Source organism: Pistacia vera, unplaced genomic scaffold, assembly GCF_008641045.1.
Source record: "Pistacia vera cultivar Batoury unplaced genomic scaffold, PisVer_v2 Contig190, whole genome shotgun sequence".
Classification (NCBI taxonomy): Eukaryota; Viridiplantae; Streptophyta; class Magnoliopsida; order Sapindales; family Anacardiaceae; genus Pistacia; species Pistacia vera.
In genome coordinates this window covers 467,877-483,641 of record NW_022195991.1, presented here as the reverse complement: position 1 = coordinate 483,641, position 15,765 = coordinate 467,877, and the positions used below count along the sequence as shown (strand labels likewise).

General features: G+C 34.9%; 2 protein-coding genes across 6 annotated transcripts; both read left to right on the top strand.

The window, feature by feature from the left end:
* The first annotated feature begins 201 nt into the window (after positions 1-201).
* LOC116127397 (acid phosphatase 1-like) lies at positions 202-4,149 on the top strand. 4 transcript variants are annotated; one of them, XM_031413043.1, is made up of 5 exons: positions 202-217; positions 370-1,086; positions 1,761-2,247; positions 3,493-3,702; positions 3,826-4,149. In XM_031413043.1, the coding sequence occupies exons 2-5, from the start codon at positions 948-950 to the stop codon at positions 4,001-4,003; spliced, it is 1,014 nt and encodes a 337-aa protein (XP_031268903.1). In that variant the 5' UTR covers positions 202-217; positions 370-947; the 3' UTR covers positions 4,004-4,149. The 4 variants fall into 4 exon arrangements, with proteins under 4 accessions (XP_031268903.1, XP_031268904.1, XP_031268901.1 ...); XM_031413044.1 differs by having other exon boundaries at positions 202-255; positions 370-1,068; XM_031413041.1 differs by having other exon boundaries at positions 202-255.
* A 1,442-nt stretch (positions 4,150-5,591) lies between these two features.
* Positions 5,592-12,194, top strand: LOC116127278 (protein PHOSPHATE STARVATION RESPONSE 1). Of its 2 annotated transcripts, XM_031412937.1 has the most exons (10): positions 5,592-5,865; positions 5,950-6,011; positions 7,338-7,388; positions 7,497-8,151; positions 8,257-8,467; positions 8,550-8,626; positions 8,765-8,804; positions 9,954-10,011; positions 11,007-11,076; positions 11,525-12,194. In XM_031412937.1, exons 4-10 carry the CDS (start codon positions 7,504-7,506, stop codon positions 11,882-11,884), a joined length of 1,464 nt encoding a protein of 487 aa, XP_031268797.1. In that variant the 5' UTR covers positions 5,592-5,865; positions 5,950-6,011; positions 7,338-7,388; positions 7,497-7,503; the 3' UTR covers positions 11,885-12,194. The 2 variants fall into 2 exon arrangements, with proteins under 2 accessions (XP_031268797.1, XP_031268796.1); XM_031412936.1 differs by lacking the exon at positions 5,950-6,011 and having other exon boundaries at positions 5,592-5,884.
* The last annotated feature ends 3,571 nt before the right edge of the window (positions 12,195-15,765 follow it).

The following is a 15,765-nucleotide window of genomic DNA, read 5'->3' as shown; positions in this document are numbered from 1 at the left end:
TTAGCATTGATTTTGGTCTCGGAGCTATTCTTGTGTGGTAGAGACAAGCGTCGTCTCATTCATCCATTTCATATGCAATTGGTGGACGATTTGGATCAGTTCAATGCTTATCCATGGGGCACGTTCTGTTGGGCATGGACTTACAAGTCACTGCATGATGCATTAAGTGGACGCCTTAATAAATATGCTGATAGGTCAGCGAAGAAAAACAATGACTGTAAGTATAATCTCGCGGGTTGTCCATTTATCTTTCAGGTACATTAATATAAGTTTTGTGTTCATTCAAATCGATTACAAATTAATATCTAATATACTCGCTTGTGCATATCTAGGGATTAATATCTAATCTACTTGCTTCTGTATATCCAGGCATGGGTGTACGAGGCTATACCTTACTGTAATGGCCTGTATGGGGTCAAGAAATCTCTCCCTTCAATTCCGCGAATTGTTACATGGAACACTTAAAAAACGATTGAATACAGAGATGTTCAATTGCGTTTGTTCGCAGCTGATAATGTGAGTAATTTACTGTACTACAACAAACACTAAAACTTCAAATTCATTCGATTTTAATAATCATTTGAATTCGTTGCCTGTTTGGCAGGTTGATCCCTTGGTTGAGTTGAGAGCTTACGATAGTGAATTAGAAGAGGATTGGTTTAAATTACTCCAGCTATATAAACCTAGTGAACTTGATATTGCTCTAGCATGTTACGGTGAGGATGATATTGATCAAGGAGCGACTGATATTAGATCTACAGAAGAAAACACTATTGATGATGTACCTGTTGATCAATCCAGAACCCACACAGTTGATGTTGGTGATGGCAATGTTTGTGCGGATGATCAGGGCGATACTTTGTTGGACAAGGTTCCTCGTACTCCTATAGTTCATCAGGCTTTGAAGAAGCGCCCCCGGCCTAAACCTGCCAGTGAATTTATGAACCATGATGACATATTGGAGTCTCTGTTTCAGCGGATGGAAAAACATATTGATGCTCGTATTGAAGCGCGGTTTCAGCAGATGGAGGACAAGTTCGGTGCTCAATTACGGGACATCCAAAATCAGTTACGTGATATTCATGAGTATGTTTCGAAATTACAGATACCTCCACAGTAATTAAATAGAAGCACTGCTTCAATAAAATCCACATATGGTTTTATAGGGTTTTCTACGTAAACAGTATAGATTTCTGATTCTCTAATTATTCAGGGATCATAAAAATTGAACTTCGTCATTCATAAATGTTTTAAAAATTTCAAAGCCATATATGTTAATGACAATTCAAATATAATCCTACTCAAGAACCTCAATTCTGCTGTTTCAGTGGTTCAAGGGGCCTGATATTGAACTTTTACGCTTTGCGTAAGTACTAAAGCAGGTATACATAATTTTGATGTTCAACCTTTGTAGTCTCATCCATTTTCTATAAATTATATCTGAAGTAAAAAAGTTACCATCTAAAATAACCATTTGATTCTTTCCAACCCAAACTTTTTTTGTACTAGTGCTTCACATGTGAACTTGACTTTTATATATGAAACATTATATTCATGTATTCTGAAGTAGAAAAATGATCAAGCAGCCATGCTAGATTGGAATAAACAGCAACAGTAGACACAAATACATAGGGGACAACATGAGTTGTAAAGCATAACTGTCTCTTTCTGTCCTCATATTCATTAATAATCATTAATCCAGACTTGATTGATTTACTCCCATCATTTTATTAAATCTTCCCATGTGATTTCCATCCCAGGATTCAAGAGATCAAATCATCACACCATACCCCCACCACCCCATCTCACTCTTTATCTTTCACCTTCAATCTCCTACTCATTTCACCATCTCTCTCTGCAAATGGCAATTACGAACTTGTTCTTGATCACACTAGCATTGACAAGCCTCTTCATTGGCTTGGCACTTGCAGACTGGAACATATTGAACCAAAGAAAGAAGCATGTGGTGGGAGATAGCCTGAAAACTTACTGTGAAAGCTGGAGGATAAACGTTGAGCTTAACAATATAAGGGAGTTTGAAGTAGTTCCCCAAGAATGCATAGATTTAATCAAGAAGTACATGACATCTTCTCAGTACAAGGCTGACTCTGAGAGGGCCATTGAAGAGGTGATTCTCTACTTGAGCAGTTGTTGCACTTTGGAAGGTGATGGTAAAGATGCTTGGATATTCGATGTTGATGATACTCTTCTTTCTACCATTCCTTACTTCAAGAAACATGGTTTTGGGTAAGTTCATTTAATCAGATCAAATTTACTTTCACTGAAGCAGTTTGATAATGCTAAATGCTTTGTAAAAAACAAGAATGTATGTACACGATTCTAAACACAATCGTAGATCAGATAGTCTTGATGCTTTCAGTAGGATTTCCTTGGTTACTCCTGCTCAGATAAGATTGTTCATTTCCTGTATTGACTATACTCCCCCCCCTTGTTATTCTTACTGCAACATTTTTTTTTTTTAATAATAGTTTCAGGGTAAAGTATATTTAGTTGACTGGAGTGGGATCCAAACTTTAAGGTCGGTGTATCCATGGCAAAAAATTTACTCATTTCAAGCTATGGATCTCTAGTTTGAATAATTGAAAATATCTCGATAGTATAACTTTTCAGATAAAATTCTGATATGATCTCGCTTAGGAAATTATTTTTAGATCTAAACTTAATTTTAAAGGGTGTATAGTATAGTAATTGTTTTTTATATTTCCTATCCTTTTACCTTTAAAATATATCAAACGACAGAGATTCTAAAACTTCACAAAATCCAATGAAGATGGACCCATTTCCCCATTTTGTGCCCCCACTACAAGCTTAAGAATCCAATGCCCCAAACACATTTCACCTTATGAGTGTTGGAGTTGTCGACTACTTCAGCATTAATGGGTAACGGAGACGCACTCGAAGGTCCTACTGCCCAGTCAGCGGGCGGATGCCCCGCTCCCCGGTGAGCGGGTGGGGGTCGCGGGGGCAGCGCCCCCGAGCCCGTAGGCGGTTTTGGGCTTTTCCATGTATAACCGCTGTAGGATTCCTTTTAAGTTATTAATTCCTTTTTGGGTTGGGCTTAAGAATAGGAATTCTTGTAAAACTAGGTTTAATCTCTTAAACCTAGTATATAAACATACTTTTCTCTTGTTATGAGGGGAGAGCAATTCATTCATTGTAAACGAGAGAGGTGAGGCATATTTCAATAATATTGACTCAGCTGGACGTAGCCCACATTGGGTGAACCAGGGTAAATCGCGCGTATAATTTCTTTGTTTACTGTTTGTTTTGTTTTACTATTATTATTTTTGTTCCTGTTGCTTCTCCATTTCGTTCAATGAGAAGCCCAAAAGTCCAATATCGGTGTTTGGACAGATCTTGATCATTAGAGTTATAATTGAATTATCAAACTGTTGTACCTTGGTTGCATGAGAGTATCACTTTTTCCATTGATGTAAATGTGTTAATATTTAAATTATAAATTAAAAACAGGGGAGAGAAGCTGAATGCAACATCTTTGGAATCGTGGATGAAAGAGAGCAAGGCCCCAGCTCTTGAGCATACACTCAAGCTGTACCATGAGATCAAGCATAGAGGGATTAAGATTTTCCTAGTCTCTTCAAGAAGGGAAACTCTAAGATCTTACACTGTTGACAACCTCATCAGTGTTGGATACCATGGATGGACTAGTCTTGAATTAAGGTCACTTCATTCTTCTCATTTTCTTGGTTTTAATCTGTCTTCGCGATAAACTAAAAAAAGAAAAAACTGACAGGGTTTAGTTTAGTTATCTAATTTTGATTTAACCATTGACTAAACATACAGGGGTCTTGACGATGAATACATGAAAGTGCAACAATACAAGTCTGCAGTGAGACAAAAATTGAGTGATGAAGGGTACCGCATCTGGGGCATCATTGGAGATCAATGGAGCAGTTTCGATGGACTCCCCAGTGCAAAAAGGACTTTCAAGCTACCAAATTCCATGTACTATCTATCCTAAATTCCACCTACCATATTATCATTGTTGTCATTGTTACTTTAATACCCTCTTGGGATTGTTGTTGAGAAATCGAAAAGTGTACCAAGTAAAACGATAAAGCTCAATTTAATGTTATATTCAACTACCATTAAAGTTAGTTGAAGTAACCAGTAATCCTTAAAAGATAAAAGGGTTTCATGTTTCTTTATCAAGTCTGCTAGTGGAGGAGAAAACCATGAAGCAGAATAATGCCTAACAATGAAGTTGCATAACCACAAACAGAACTTATAATAGTTTATCTTCCACTTACACAGAAGCTTCATGAATCAAAATCTCTGGCAACAGTTAAGCTGAAGATTCTAGCTTTGGGTATCCGTATAAAGTAGATATGCTTTTGTAAAAAAGAATTAATATAGAAGTTATTCTTCCTTCTTCTTGTGACAGAAGCTTTAGTTTCCACTAGTAAATAAGTTGTATAGCATCTTGCATGATTGCCGAAGGGGTTAGTGGAAACATTGTGTTTACTGCATGCATATTGGAATTTTCAGATAACGAATTAGACAAACAGAAAGTGGGGAATTGTTGTGTGGATAATATCAATGCATGAATAGCAAGACAATCAGATGGAGTGGCAAAATGTAACTGTGGATAATATCAATGCATGAATAGCAAGACAAATCAGATGGAGTGGCAAAATGTAAGCCCTGGCTTTGGCTCTACTTTTTCTATGCAAAGATGGAGCTTGTTGGTTATATTGGGAGACAAAATCATTTATTTCACAAACATTGAAGAATGCTAATTTTTCATTTGTTTGGCTACAAAAGCTTATAGTTTGTCTGATTTGTACTCGACAGCAATGAGACCTGAAGATATTTAGTAGATTTAGAAATAATTATACTTCAATCAAATTTACCTGTTTATCTTACGCTAACAAAATCTGCTGATGAGACACTGTTATATACTCAAGTTTCTTCATTAATTTATGATTGATACAAACAAACCAGAGATGGGCGAAGCTGCCATTTCGACCAGTTGGCTGCTGGCCCTTGTTCAACTTACAGGTCATATCTCAAAATTTTTTATCTTTTTTCTAAGCCTTTTCTTTTACCCACAAAAAAAAAAAAAAAAATAAACGAAGATTTATCTAGCATGTTTTTTATTTATTAAATACATAATTTTTATATACAAAATGATACGATGTATAGAAAATAAATAATTAATAACTAAAAATTAGCTTTTAATGCCTAATTGTAGATTTTTATTTATTTATTCCTTGGATAAGTCATTTTATCATGTAAAAAAGTAGAAATCACTAAATGAGAATCACCAAAAATTTTCAATTTGGGAATATAGTCTAATTTGCTTTCTCAATTTATCCTTTTTTGACATGTGTCTATTGCCAATTGTATGATAATTAATATTTAGAGAAACCCAAAAAAGAAAAATAAAAAAATGTCTTGGCCATATTGGCTTTTAAGCAAACTGAAAGAACATTTCTCTAACATAAGACAGAACACTAACTCCACGTGCAACGCATCACATATTTCATCACTCTCCAATCACACACTCACAAAGTGATCCCCCCAAACACATGACATGCACTATTTCTACCACGTCTCCCCTTGAGTTTAGCTCACACGCGCTCCCCAAGGCGCATGGACCAATCACTGTTCTTCAATATCACAGACGCCCAAAGGCCAAAAGGGCCAGAACGCCAAGAGAGAGAGAGCGAGCGCAAAGGCGCACTAATCACCGTTCTCTGTAGTATCATTTGACACCGCCGGTCACCCATTTTACATCACCCGCTTGTCTCGCCAGATATTTTCTGTCGTTTTTTTGTACTCAGTTTTGATTCGATTCTCTTGGGGTTTCAATTTCGACAGGTTTCTGCTGAAGCTGTAGGTAAGAATTCGATATGCCCATTTGATAATTTTCTGATTAAATTTTCCTTTTTTTTTTTTTTTCAGGTAGAATTCCAGCATACCCATTTGCAGTTTTGGTTTAATTTTCTTGATTTGATCTCTAATAGGTTCAGCTATCTCAATTCTGTTGTTGTTAATATTTTTATTTTTAATGCTTTTGCATGGTACGATTTTTTTCATTTGTTTTGCATATTGAGGTGCCTTGCAAGTTTGTTTTTAATTTATTGTTTTTGGATTGATGGGTGCCGGTCAAAGTTTCATCTTTGAACCGAATTTAGCTTCTTTTTTTTTTGGGAGTATGAAGGAAAGTAAAAATTGTTCGGTGGACCTAACTGTAATGATGTTATAGTTTAGCTAAAGGCCTGGCTTTAAACATAGTAAAATTGTGAAAGTTTATTAGGACAATTCTTTTTTGCGCTTCAAATGAACATGTCTAGTGGTGTATTGACTGGCTGTGACATTGATTTTGATCATGAATGTGAAGTTTTGATCTTGTTTGGTTGATAATAATCCTGTAATTGGTGTTTGACAAAAAGCATGTTCTTGAAATGGCATCAATTATCATGTGTCTGATATGCAAGGTCTTCACCAGTGGAAACAACACTGCATGTACTTAACAAATGGAAACAAAAAGTTGCTACCGCACTGATAGAAAGTCTCATCCAGTTCTGTATGTTTTTTAATATTGCCAAACTTAATATTATAACCTAAACTTCAAGAAACCATGCAGTGACTGTAACTATAGTTATTAATTTGAGTGAGATGGTGGCCTCTGCATCGGAAATTTTTGGTGTATTATGACAGAATTAGCGCTCGCAGGGTTTCACAGGATTAGCTGATGTTTGTTGCTATGATTTGTACCCTCTTTTATTTTCTTATTTGGAGGCTCTTGGAAATCTGGATGAAAACCATGACTTTTAAGCATGAAACACATATGATTTTTTGATCCTTTATTATAACTGGCTCAGTTTTCTGAGTTCAGATGTCACTGTTTGTAGAGTTGGGTAATCTGCAGAACAGAACCTCAATGATTTAAAGCCTTTTTCCAAGTCATTGTATTGTGCAGTCTTTTGACAATTGATGATGTATTATGTTATATATTATGGTTCATCCTAAAATATCTTTTTACTTGTGATACAAACTGTAAAAATAATTGGATTTCCAAGCATTTGAGTTTAGGGACTTATTCCCGTGATGAAAGCTCTGCCTTTCTTATTATGTGTTTGCAACATTAAAATTTTGGCCACAGTTTTGGATTGCATTCACTGAAGTGCTTTATTGTTGTTCAGCCATAACCTTGGACATCTCTATCTTTGTCTGTACGTTTTCTTCTGAGTTGGTGCCTCTCATTGACTATTCGTGCAAGAAACAATTTTTACATAGTGCATTCCCTTTTGGTCCGTTTACTTATTAATTTATCTTTATTATGACAGATATAAATTGATGACCTTTCCCTTGGCACTATATTGAAACCAGTGAGAAAGGTACTTTCAGAAATCTTTTATTTGGTGGGTGTTCACATGAAAAGTGCAGGAGCACAAACTAAGATACTATCAATCGACTGAATGACAATTTTTTTAATTTGATTTAAGGATAACAATGGAGGCGCGTCCTATATCCATTCAGAGACCAGGTGCTAGGCAGCTCAGCAATCTGGGGGTGTCTGGAACAATGTCTTCATCATTGCCAGTCCTTCCGACCGCTCTGGAAGATACATATCCCAAGTTACCAGATTCTCAACAGGTCTCTATGGAAAGGGAACATAGGACAAGGCCACAAACCCATGCACCTCATGTACCATCAAACAGTGGAGTAGTTGGTCACATGTTTTCATCATCTTCTGGATTTTCGAGTGATCTTCATTATTCATCTGTATCACCTCACCAAAAGCATATGAACTCTCCTTTTATTTCTCAATCATCAACTAATGCTGCATCCTTGCAACTATCACAATCTTCCCATTCAGGGATGCCTCAGTCAACAACATCCAGTCAGTACTCCAAAGAGAGTAGTTCTTCTTGGTGTCCAGAGTCACTGCCAGGTTATCTCGATTTTCCTGTAAACACTCCCATCCACAATTGTCAAATAGAAAGCAGTAGTTGCAGTGGTGTCATGTCGTCGGAGGACTTCAGTAAACGAAATGATTGGCAAGATTGGGCGGACCAGCTAATTACTGATGATGATACTTTGGCTTCTAACTGGAATGATCTTCTTGTTGATACCAATATGACAGACCTGGATCCAAAGGTTTGAGCCCTCTCACTAAAAGTGGTGATTGAGATGCCTTTGCAATATAAACTGAATACTTTCTAGTACTATTTTGTGCTTCATTTTCTAGTTTTGTTGCATCAGATGCAATACCAGGTTTCGAAACCACCTACAAGTATTCCAGCACATCAACCCCAAGTTCATCACCAGCTTCCTGCCCCTTCTGGAGAAATCCGCACTGCTGTTACCCCTTCTTCCACTACAAATAATGCCCCAGCCAAGCCGCGGATGCGTTGGACGCCAGAAATTCACGAGGCCTTTGTGGAAGCTGTTAACCAACTCGGTGGTAGCGAAAGTGTGTTTCTTTCCAGGCCTCTTGCTTGTCTTAAATTTTAAGGTTTATGCTGCCTTTGATTACTTTTGTTTTTAACTTACAGGAGCTACTCCAAAGGGTGTGCTGAAGCTCATGAAAGTTGATGGCTTGACTATTTACCATGTGAAAAGTCACTTACAGGTACAAACAGTTCTTCTCTTTCTGGATGTATTTATTTGTGTGTGCATGCCAGCACATGCTTGTTAATGTGTGTCTGTATGCATGTATTTGGATGTATATTATTCTTTTAATTATTAATATTTGCTCATTGAACTGCAGAAATATAGGACAGCAAGGTTCAGGCCCGATTCATCGGAAGGTATGTAACAGTGGCCGCCAAGTTTCTCATTTTTTACTGTTGATTTGTTATTTGTTCTGGCTATATTTCTACTATTCTAAACAGCTTCTTCATGCTGATATATTGTGTATTTTTTATCATTGTTGGGGTTGGGCAGTTGGGGAGCAGAAGGGTTGTTCACATTTGGATCTCGTGTTTCTTTTAGTGGAAAATTGATTCTTCAGACATGGATGTTTGTTCTAGGAGGAGGGATGTTTTCCCTTGATGTTATTATGTGCATAATTCTGCCCCTGACATATATTTCCAAACCATCTATGTACACTTAGCAGTCCATTGGAGTAACTCATTGTGGAGAGATCAATGTAGAAGCCATTCACAAAGAGAGGGAGAGAGAGAGAGAGAGAGCCATATGGTTGGGAATTATGAATCTTGTTAAGGTGGTTTAACAGTTTTATATATGTTTAAGACAAGTAATAATAGTATTCTGCATACCAATTTAGATAATCATTTTCCTAATATTCTCACTAGTTCCATTTGTTCTGTAAACACTACGGCTTCGTTTGTTTCGCTTTTGGGAATACTATTATTAGTATTCCCAAAAAAGTTAAACAGTAAAATATCATTATTCCAAAAATATTATTCTATATTTTTTAATTTCTTTTAAACCTCCTAAATTTATTAATTTAACTAAACACCCCCAAATATTTTTTTTTAGAAATTGCAAAAGCACTCCGGCCACCCTCCGATGGTGGTGGCCGGCTGTCCATATTTAATGGGTGGGTTGAGGGCGTTTTTGTTAACTTTTAATATTTTATTATAAGGGTGTTTAGTAAATAAACAAACATAGGGGATATTTTTGTTAATTTTCAAATCCTACATCGTAATACCCGCCCAATTTAACTTTTTTTTCAAAATATTATTCTAAAAACTATCAGAATAATGAACCAAACGGAGTCTACACTTCTATGGATTCTCAACACTCTGCTCCAGAAAGCGCGTTAGCTTATTATTATGAACCCTATTGTTTTTCTTCCTGTATTTTATACCTAAATGGTTTGATATTTTTGGTGAGATATGTTGATTCCTTTCAATATGCGTGATTCCTGACATATACAAAGATATTGTTGGTAGAACGCAGTTAAGATAATCTGGTGCTCTCTATTGTTGCAGGATCCTCAGAGAAAAGATTGACTCCTCTTGATGAAATATCTTCTCTTGACTTAAAAACGTAAGTCTCTACTTATTTATGTATGAACATTTTTAACTATATCATGTGATATATTGATTTGTTAGTGTCTGGTTATAGTTATTTCCTGTAATAGTTGTTTTGGGAACTTTGTTACCACAACCAAATTTACACCATGGGGTAACAATCATAGTGATCTGTGTGTGAATGGGTTTGAAATAGGGGAAATCGTAAGGGTCAAGGATCATTTCGAAGTAGCAGCAATTTTTTGAAATTGGAATTTTAGTTTCATTTTTCTTTGTACTGTTTGAGGTGCCACTTCCACAGGTAGATTTCAACCTAAAACTGTAAAAGGGTTGATAAGTAGATATTTCCTGACCCCTGCACAGATGTCAAGTCTTATAGTTTGTTTTCAGTTGTGGCATCCACGAGTTTATAATGTTTTTCTTTTATAACTGTATTTGATGAGGAAGTTGAAATGTAGAAAGCTTTCCCATTTTAATAGATGCATATGATTGTAAAGCCAGCTTAAAGAGACCTGACTAAAAAAAAAGATTTGCTTTGTGAGTGTACGACAATCTCGTTGCCCCTTGCCTTTTCAGTTTTGTCTGTGTGCTTTTTGTCTGGTCGCTATAAATTAAGAACCTTTTTGCTAATTCACTGTCAGAAGAGATTAGGTAGGTCAATGGAGTGCTTGAATGAGTCAAATAGTCCTAAGGGAGGCTTTGCAAGTTAATTTAATTCTTTGATTCAGGCTGGTTTATTTAGTATAAAATAGGACTACAATAAATCGCGCTGTCACCATCATTTGAAAATTGAGCCTTTTAAGGATCCTTAATGCATCTAGTTTTAAGCAAAATGAATTTAAATGAACCACGTAAAAGAGGGATTTCATTTTAAGGAGTCCATAACTAGGTCCACCAGGTCTGCATTTTTTATAGTTCAACCTTCTTTACAAGGTTTCTGTATCATTGCTTCTTTGTATGTGTTCGGTATTATACTAAATATCTTATTATTTATTTTGGTATTGATAACAGGGGTATTGAAATTACTGAAGCTCTGCGATTACAGATGGAAGTTCAAAAGCGGCTGCATGAACAACTTGAGGTATAAATTTGTCCTCAGAAAGGGATTTTAATTTTAGTAAGATTTTTCTGCTTTGGGGTCTAAAGTTTATAGGGTTTTGAGTGCCTGTTAGATTTGGCCTTAAACCTGTTATTGATTCAGGAATTCTCTTAATTTCTCTAGCATATTATTTGTTTATGCCTAATAATAGTTGTCATATCCATCATTCTGTGCAGATATATATTTAGGTTTTATGCAAAGAGTAATTCTACATTTACACCACCTATTACACAATTTTCATTACACAATGATGTGGCATATCCTATATTCACACAAATTTTTAATTATTTTGAATTTTTAATATTATAATAAAATAATTATTAGTAAAATGGTGATGGTGTAATGAAAATGATGTAATGGGTGGTGTAAATATATCATTATTCTTATGCAAAATATGTGGTTCTGTATTAACTACATTTCTTCTTTGCAGATTCAAAGAAATTTACAGCTGCGGATAGAAGAACAAGGAAGGTACCTGCAAATGATGTTTGAGAAGCAGAAGTCAGGCATTGACAAACTGAAACCGTCACCATCAAATCTGGAGAATCCCTCTACTCCATCTTCAGATGCAATTGAAGATTCTCCTGCAAAAAGCGAATTGAAAGGCACCCAGGTGGACCATGTAAAGAAAATCGATGACAAAGTTAATGCCAAAGCTACATTGGAAGAAAGTTCACAGGAGGTTGGCGAGAAGCAAAAGGCACCTAATGCTGAAACTTCAGAGAATGCTGAGCCAAATTTTTCAGAGTCAAGTTCTCAACCTTCAAAGCGTCCCAGAACTGATGAATAAGATAAATGAGCATACAATGACAAGGCAATAATCATTCAAAGGAAGATTTTCATATTGAGTTAAGATGGAGTTAACTAACTTATCTAATGGATAAAGCTTTTTGAAATCCTCTCCCCTCTTTTCTCTATGTCCATGTGGGCAATTGCTTATGCACTCTTACGTTTAGTCGATAAACAATGCTGGTAAGAAAGTTGAGCATGATTATTATAGGCTTCAACTCCCGTAATTGTAACCAGTTTTAAGTGAGGATGAAAACCTTGGTAATAACCACAGGTGATTAAAAGGCTCGAATAAGTGGATATCCAAAGCATCTTCTTCTTCTTCGTTACTGTGCTTTCCGCATTTTGTAACTGTTCAGTATTTAAACCTTTCCAACCCCCAAAAAATCAAAATCTTAAGTAAGAAACAAGACAAAGCCACGCTTTGGATTGCAAAAGCATTTCATTTAGGGTATTTTATGAACAGACAAAGTTGTATTATGTGGCAGAACTTGTAGCAAGATCTAATTGTATCTAACAATTCTATCTTGTTTGCTTTGATCCAAAATTAAGAGGAAAATCATTTAAACCATAGTTATTCACTTAGGGATGAATTTTCCTGATATAGCATTGAGCATCTCGCCTTCTCCTTGGCAAGTCATCTGCATCCAGCATGCTGTTCAAAATATATGGGGTCTTCTTGGATTCCTGAAAAGACGGAGGATCAAGACGTTTTATAAACTTTGTTGTCTTCACAAATTCTGGCCCCTTCCCTTCTGTTAACGTTCTGTTTAGAAAACTGGCAGTTACCTTTCGTAAATTATTCATTGTTTAAACGTTTGTTTTATCTCATAGAAGCTGCAGTGCTAATAAATTCTGCTAGTGAGATTAAGTTACATTACATAAGGCACTTCTGTTCATCTTCCCTTTCCTAATTTTATCATGGCAGCTTCAAGAACAGCTTAATGTGAATCTGTTCCTCGGAATTGGATTTTATATTTCGACTTTAGCTTCATTAATGGTTTGATTCAATATTAGGGTTAGGGCGTGTTTTGTTAGCTGGAACATGTAGTGTCTGTCGAAAATCCCAACACTGAATATGACGACTACATGGAGCTTAGAAGAAACATTAAACATATAAAAGAAAACAAACAAGTAAAAACCATCAATACAAATAAGTAGAAGCCTTTGTCATGTGAATTTGTAGACCGGTGCATAGTGCATACCAAGACAAGCTAAACATATTGGCTTACTGAGGTTGGCTCGAATAAAAAATTACAAACTCTTGAATCCCTTGGAGTTTAAAAATTCAGGTTCAACTTCCATTTGAAAAGAATTGGGAAAAACTCAGGCTGGGTTTGATTTTGCTCGATGCTCCTGAGCTGGGGCAAGTTCAAGATTTATTAATCAAGTACCTGAAGGTGATGTTTGATAAACAAAACCCTTGACAAACATGAGGCATCATCATCAAAACTGGAAAATCATGGATCAGTGACAGTTAATGGCAACTCAAAGTTGGAAGAAAGTTGGCACGAGTTGGTGGACAAGAATCATGCACATAAAACAGAAGCTCATGAGAATTCTGAGCCAGCCTAATATCTCTTGTGAGTCAACTTCTGAACCCTCTAGTTGTCCAAGAATATTGGATGAGTGAGAGTCTAACCAGCTTCAGATTGCGAGGCAATATTAATATTGCTCGATCCTTCATGGAATTTTTTTTTTTTTTTTTTTTCTTTCCAGTTTGGAGTCCTCTTCCTTCTTTTGTCACTTTGTTCATGTCAGCCATTGCTTGTGGACTCTTACGTTTAGTCAGTGTTAGCCAAAATAAAGCTTTGCTTGATTCAAGCCATTGATGAAGCCTCGCTTGATTCAAGTTATTCATCAAACTTTGTTTGATTTTGGCTAACGCCCCCATCAAGCTCAAGGTGGTAATGTAGATTCCAGTTTAGTCGACAAAATAATGTTAATAAGAAATATAAGCCTAAAGCCCCTAGAGTACCATCTTTATGTAAGTGATCAAGATGAAAAGCTTAGAAGCTACATCTTGTACGCATTCTACATAAAAGGCATGACTAAATTTGCATATCCAAAGCAAAACTATTCTATTTATTACTGTTATGCGCTATACTCCCTCCCTCCTATATGACAAATGGACCATATATATAGGATATGATATTCGCTGCTAATAATAGGAGAAATATGATGCTACAACTTAACCCAATTTTATATAGGTAGTAAGAAAAATGTTATCATAATAATCTACTTTAGATACTTTAGATTAACATAATTGATATTGCAATATTGCACACTAATTCAACTTAACTAGCGGCTAAGCTATTATTGACCTGATAATATGAGTAAAGTGAAGCCATAATTTGATGCCGGCATCAATGATTAAAGCCCCATTTCCTATAAAGTATTGTATTAAGAAAGAAAAGGAAGGCAAAAAGAATTTAATTAGATGAAAGGTGGTAGGTAGTCGTTTGATGAAGATGTTAATGTTTAGTTACAGCGTCGTTTATGGTTGAGTGGCCATATTCTTATGATTTAACATTGTGCTTAATTCTCCTTGGCATTTCACCTTCGATTTGGTGTTCAGTACAATGAGTGGGTGGATATCTAGAAACAAGAAATATCAAAGACATAAACAGAAACGTACTTATCTCAAAAAGACTGTGTCCTTTATTCAGTTTCTTTTTCCAATGATTATCCTAAATTTACTCCATGTTTAGGTTAATAATTTCAGACTTCAGAGGAGGGGTTCAATATCAAACAATTATAATGAGATGTATGAACAACACTGTAAAATTGAATTCATCAATCAAATAAACAAAATACTGAAGGTCGTCAGATGTACATCTAAAACTACTCGATTTCTATATATATTTATATACACAAAATAATAAATGTTTAATCAATTTTACAAGCTAAGCAACCCATTCTTTAGTATTGACATGGTTGCTTTATTTAAAGTGGGTATGTCACTTAGAAATGAAGATGTAATGTATGTTGAGCAGTTTTTTTCATAATGAAATGGGAAAAGGTATGGTATTTTTGTCAATGGGAGCTGGGAAGGATTCAAGTAAGTGGGGTACTTGACACATGCAATATAGAGTTTTATATAGGGAGAACAACAATTTCCCACTCAAAGTTTGGTGAAACGACTCTTTTCCACCCATCAAGTTTCTAAATAACACTTTTTCACCTTTTGTGAGATTTTGTTAATGTTTTTTTGTTAATATTTGATTGAAAAGATAAAAATAACAATAAATATTTGATTTTATAAATTTTTTATTATTTTTAATTAGCCAAAAAAAATCAAATATTAAAAATTCAAAAAAAAAAAAAATAATTAGCCCAAATTAAAAAATTAAGAGTAATACTATGAAATTGTTTAAAGTTAAATGACCTTAATATTTATTTATAATGTCATTAATATTTTAACACTATTATTCAATAATATACAAATTTTATTTTATGGAAAAATGATATTGACAACATAAAATAATGTTTTTCTTTTTTACTAATTAATATAGAAAATCTTAATAGATTATGAAAGAGCAACCAAAAAGCTTTTTTACTAAGTTTATTATAATGTATTAGCCATTAAATATGACTTAGACTAAGTTGTTTATACATGTTTGTCACGTCATTAGAATTCAATTGATATTTCTAATTAATTAAATAAATAAAAGAAAAAATATCTTTATCTTTAAACTAATAAATAATCGAATAAAAACTTTGATTTAACTAAATTTTAATATATAACAAACTAATTAAAAAATAAATTATTTAAATATATTTTTATCTTTTTAATTAAATATTTACAGAAAACACTATGGCAACTTGAGAAATGTGAAAAAGTGTTATTTGGAAACTTGAAGGTGAAAATCTGTCGTTTCG

Excerpts from the sequence above, each read along its gene's own strand:
- LOC116127278 (XM_031412937.1), top strand. The coding sequence starts at position 7,504 with ATGGAGGCGCGTCCTATATCCATTCAGAGACCAGGTGCTAGGCAGCTC. Across the intron at positions 8,152-8,256 it reads TGACAGACCTGGATCCAAAG|ATGCAATACCAGGTTTCGAA; the intron begins GTTTGAGCCCTC and ends TTGTTGCATCAG. Across the intron at positions 10,012-11,006 it reads TCTTCTCTTGACTTAAAAAC|GGGTATTGAAATTACTGAAG; the intron begins GTAAGTCTCTAC and ends TATTGATAACAG.
- LOC116127397 (XM_031413043.1), top strand. The coding sequence starts at position 948 with ATGATGACATATTGGAGTCTCTGTTTCAGCGGATGGAAAAACATATTG. Across the intron at positions 1,087-1,760 it reads CAGTTACGTGATATTCATGA|GATTCAAGAGATCAAATCAT; the intron begins GTATGTTTCGAA and ends TTTCCATCCCAG. Across the intron at positions 3,703-3,825 it reads TGGACTAGTCTTGAATTAAG|GGGTCTTGACGATGAATACA; the intron begins GTCACTTCATTC and ends CTAAACATACAG.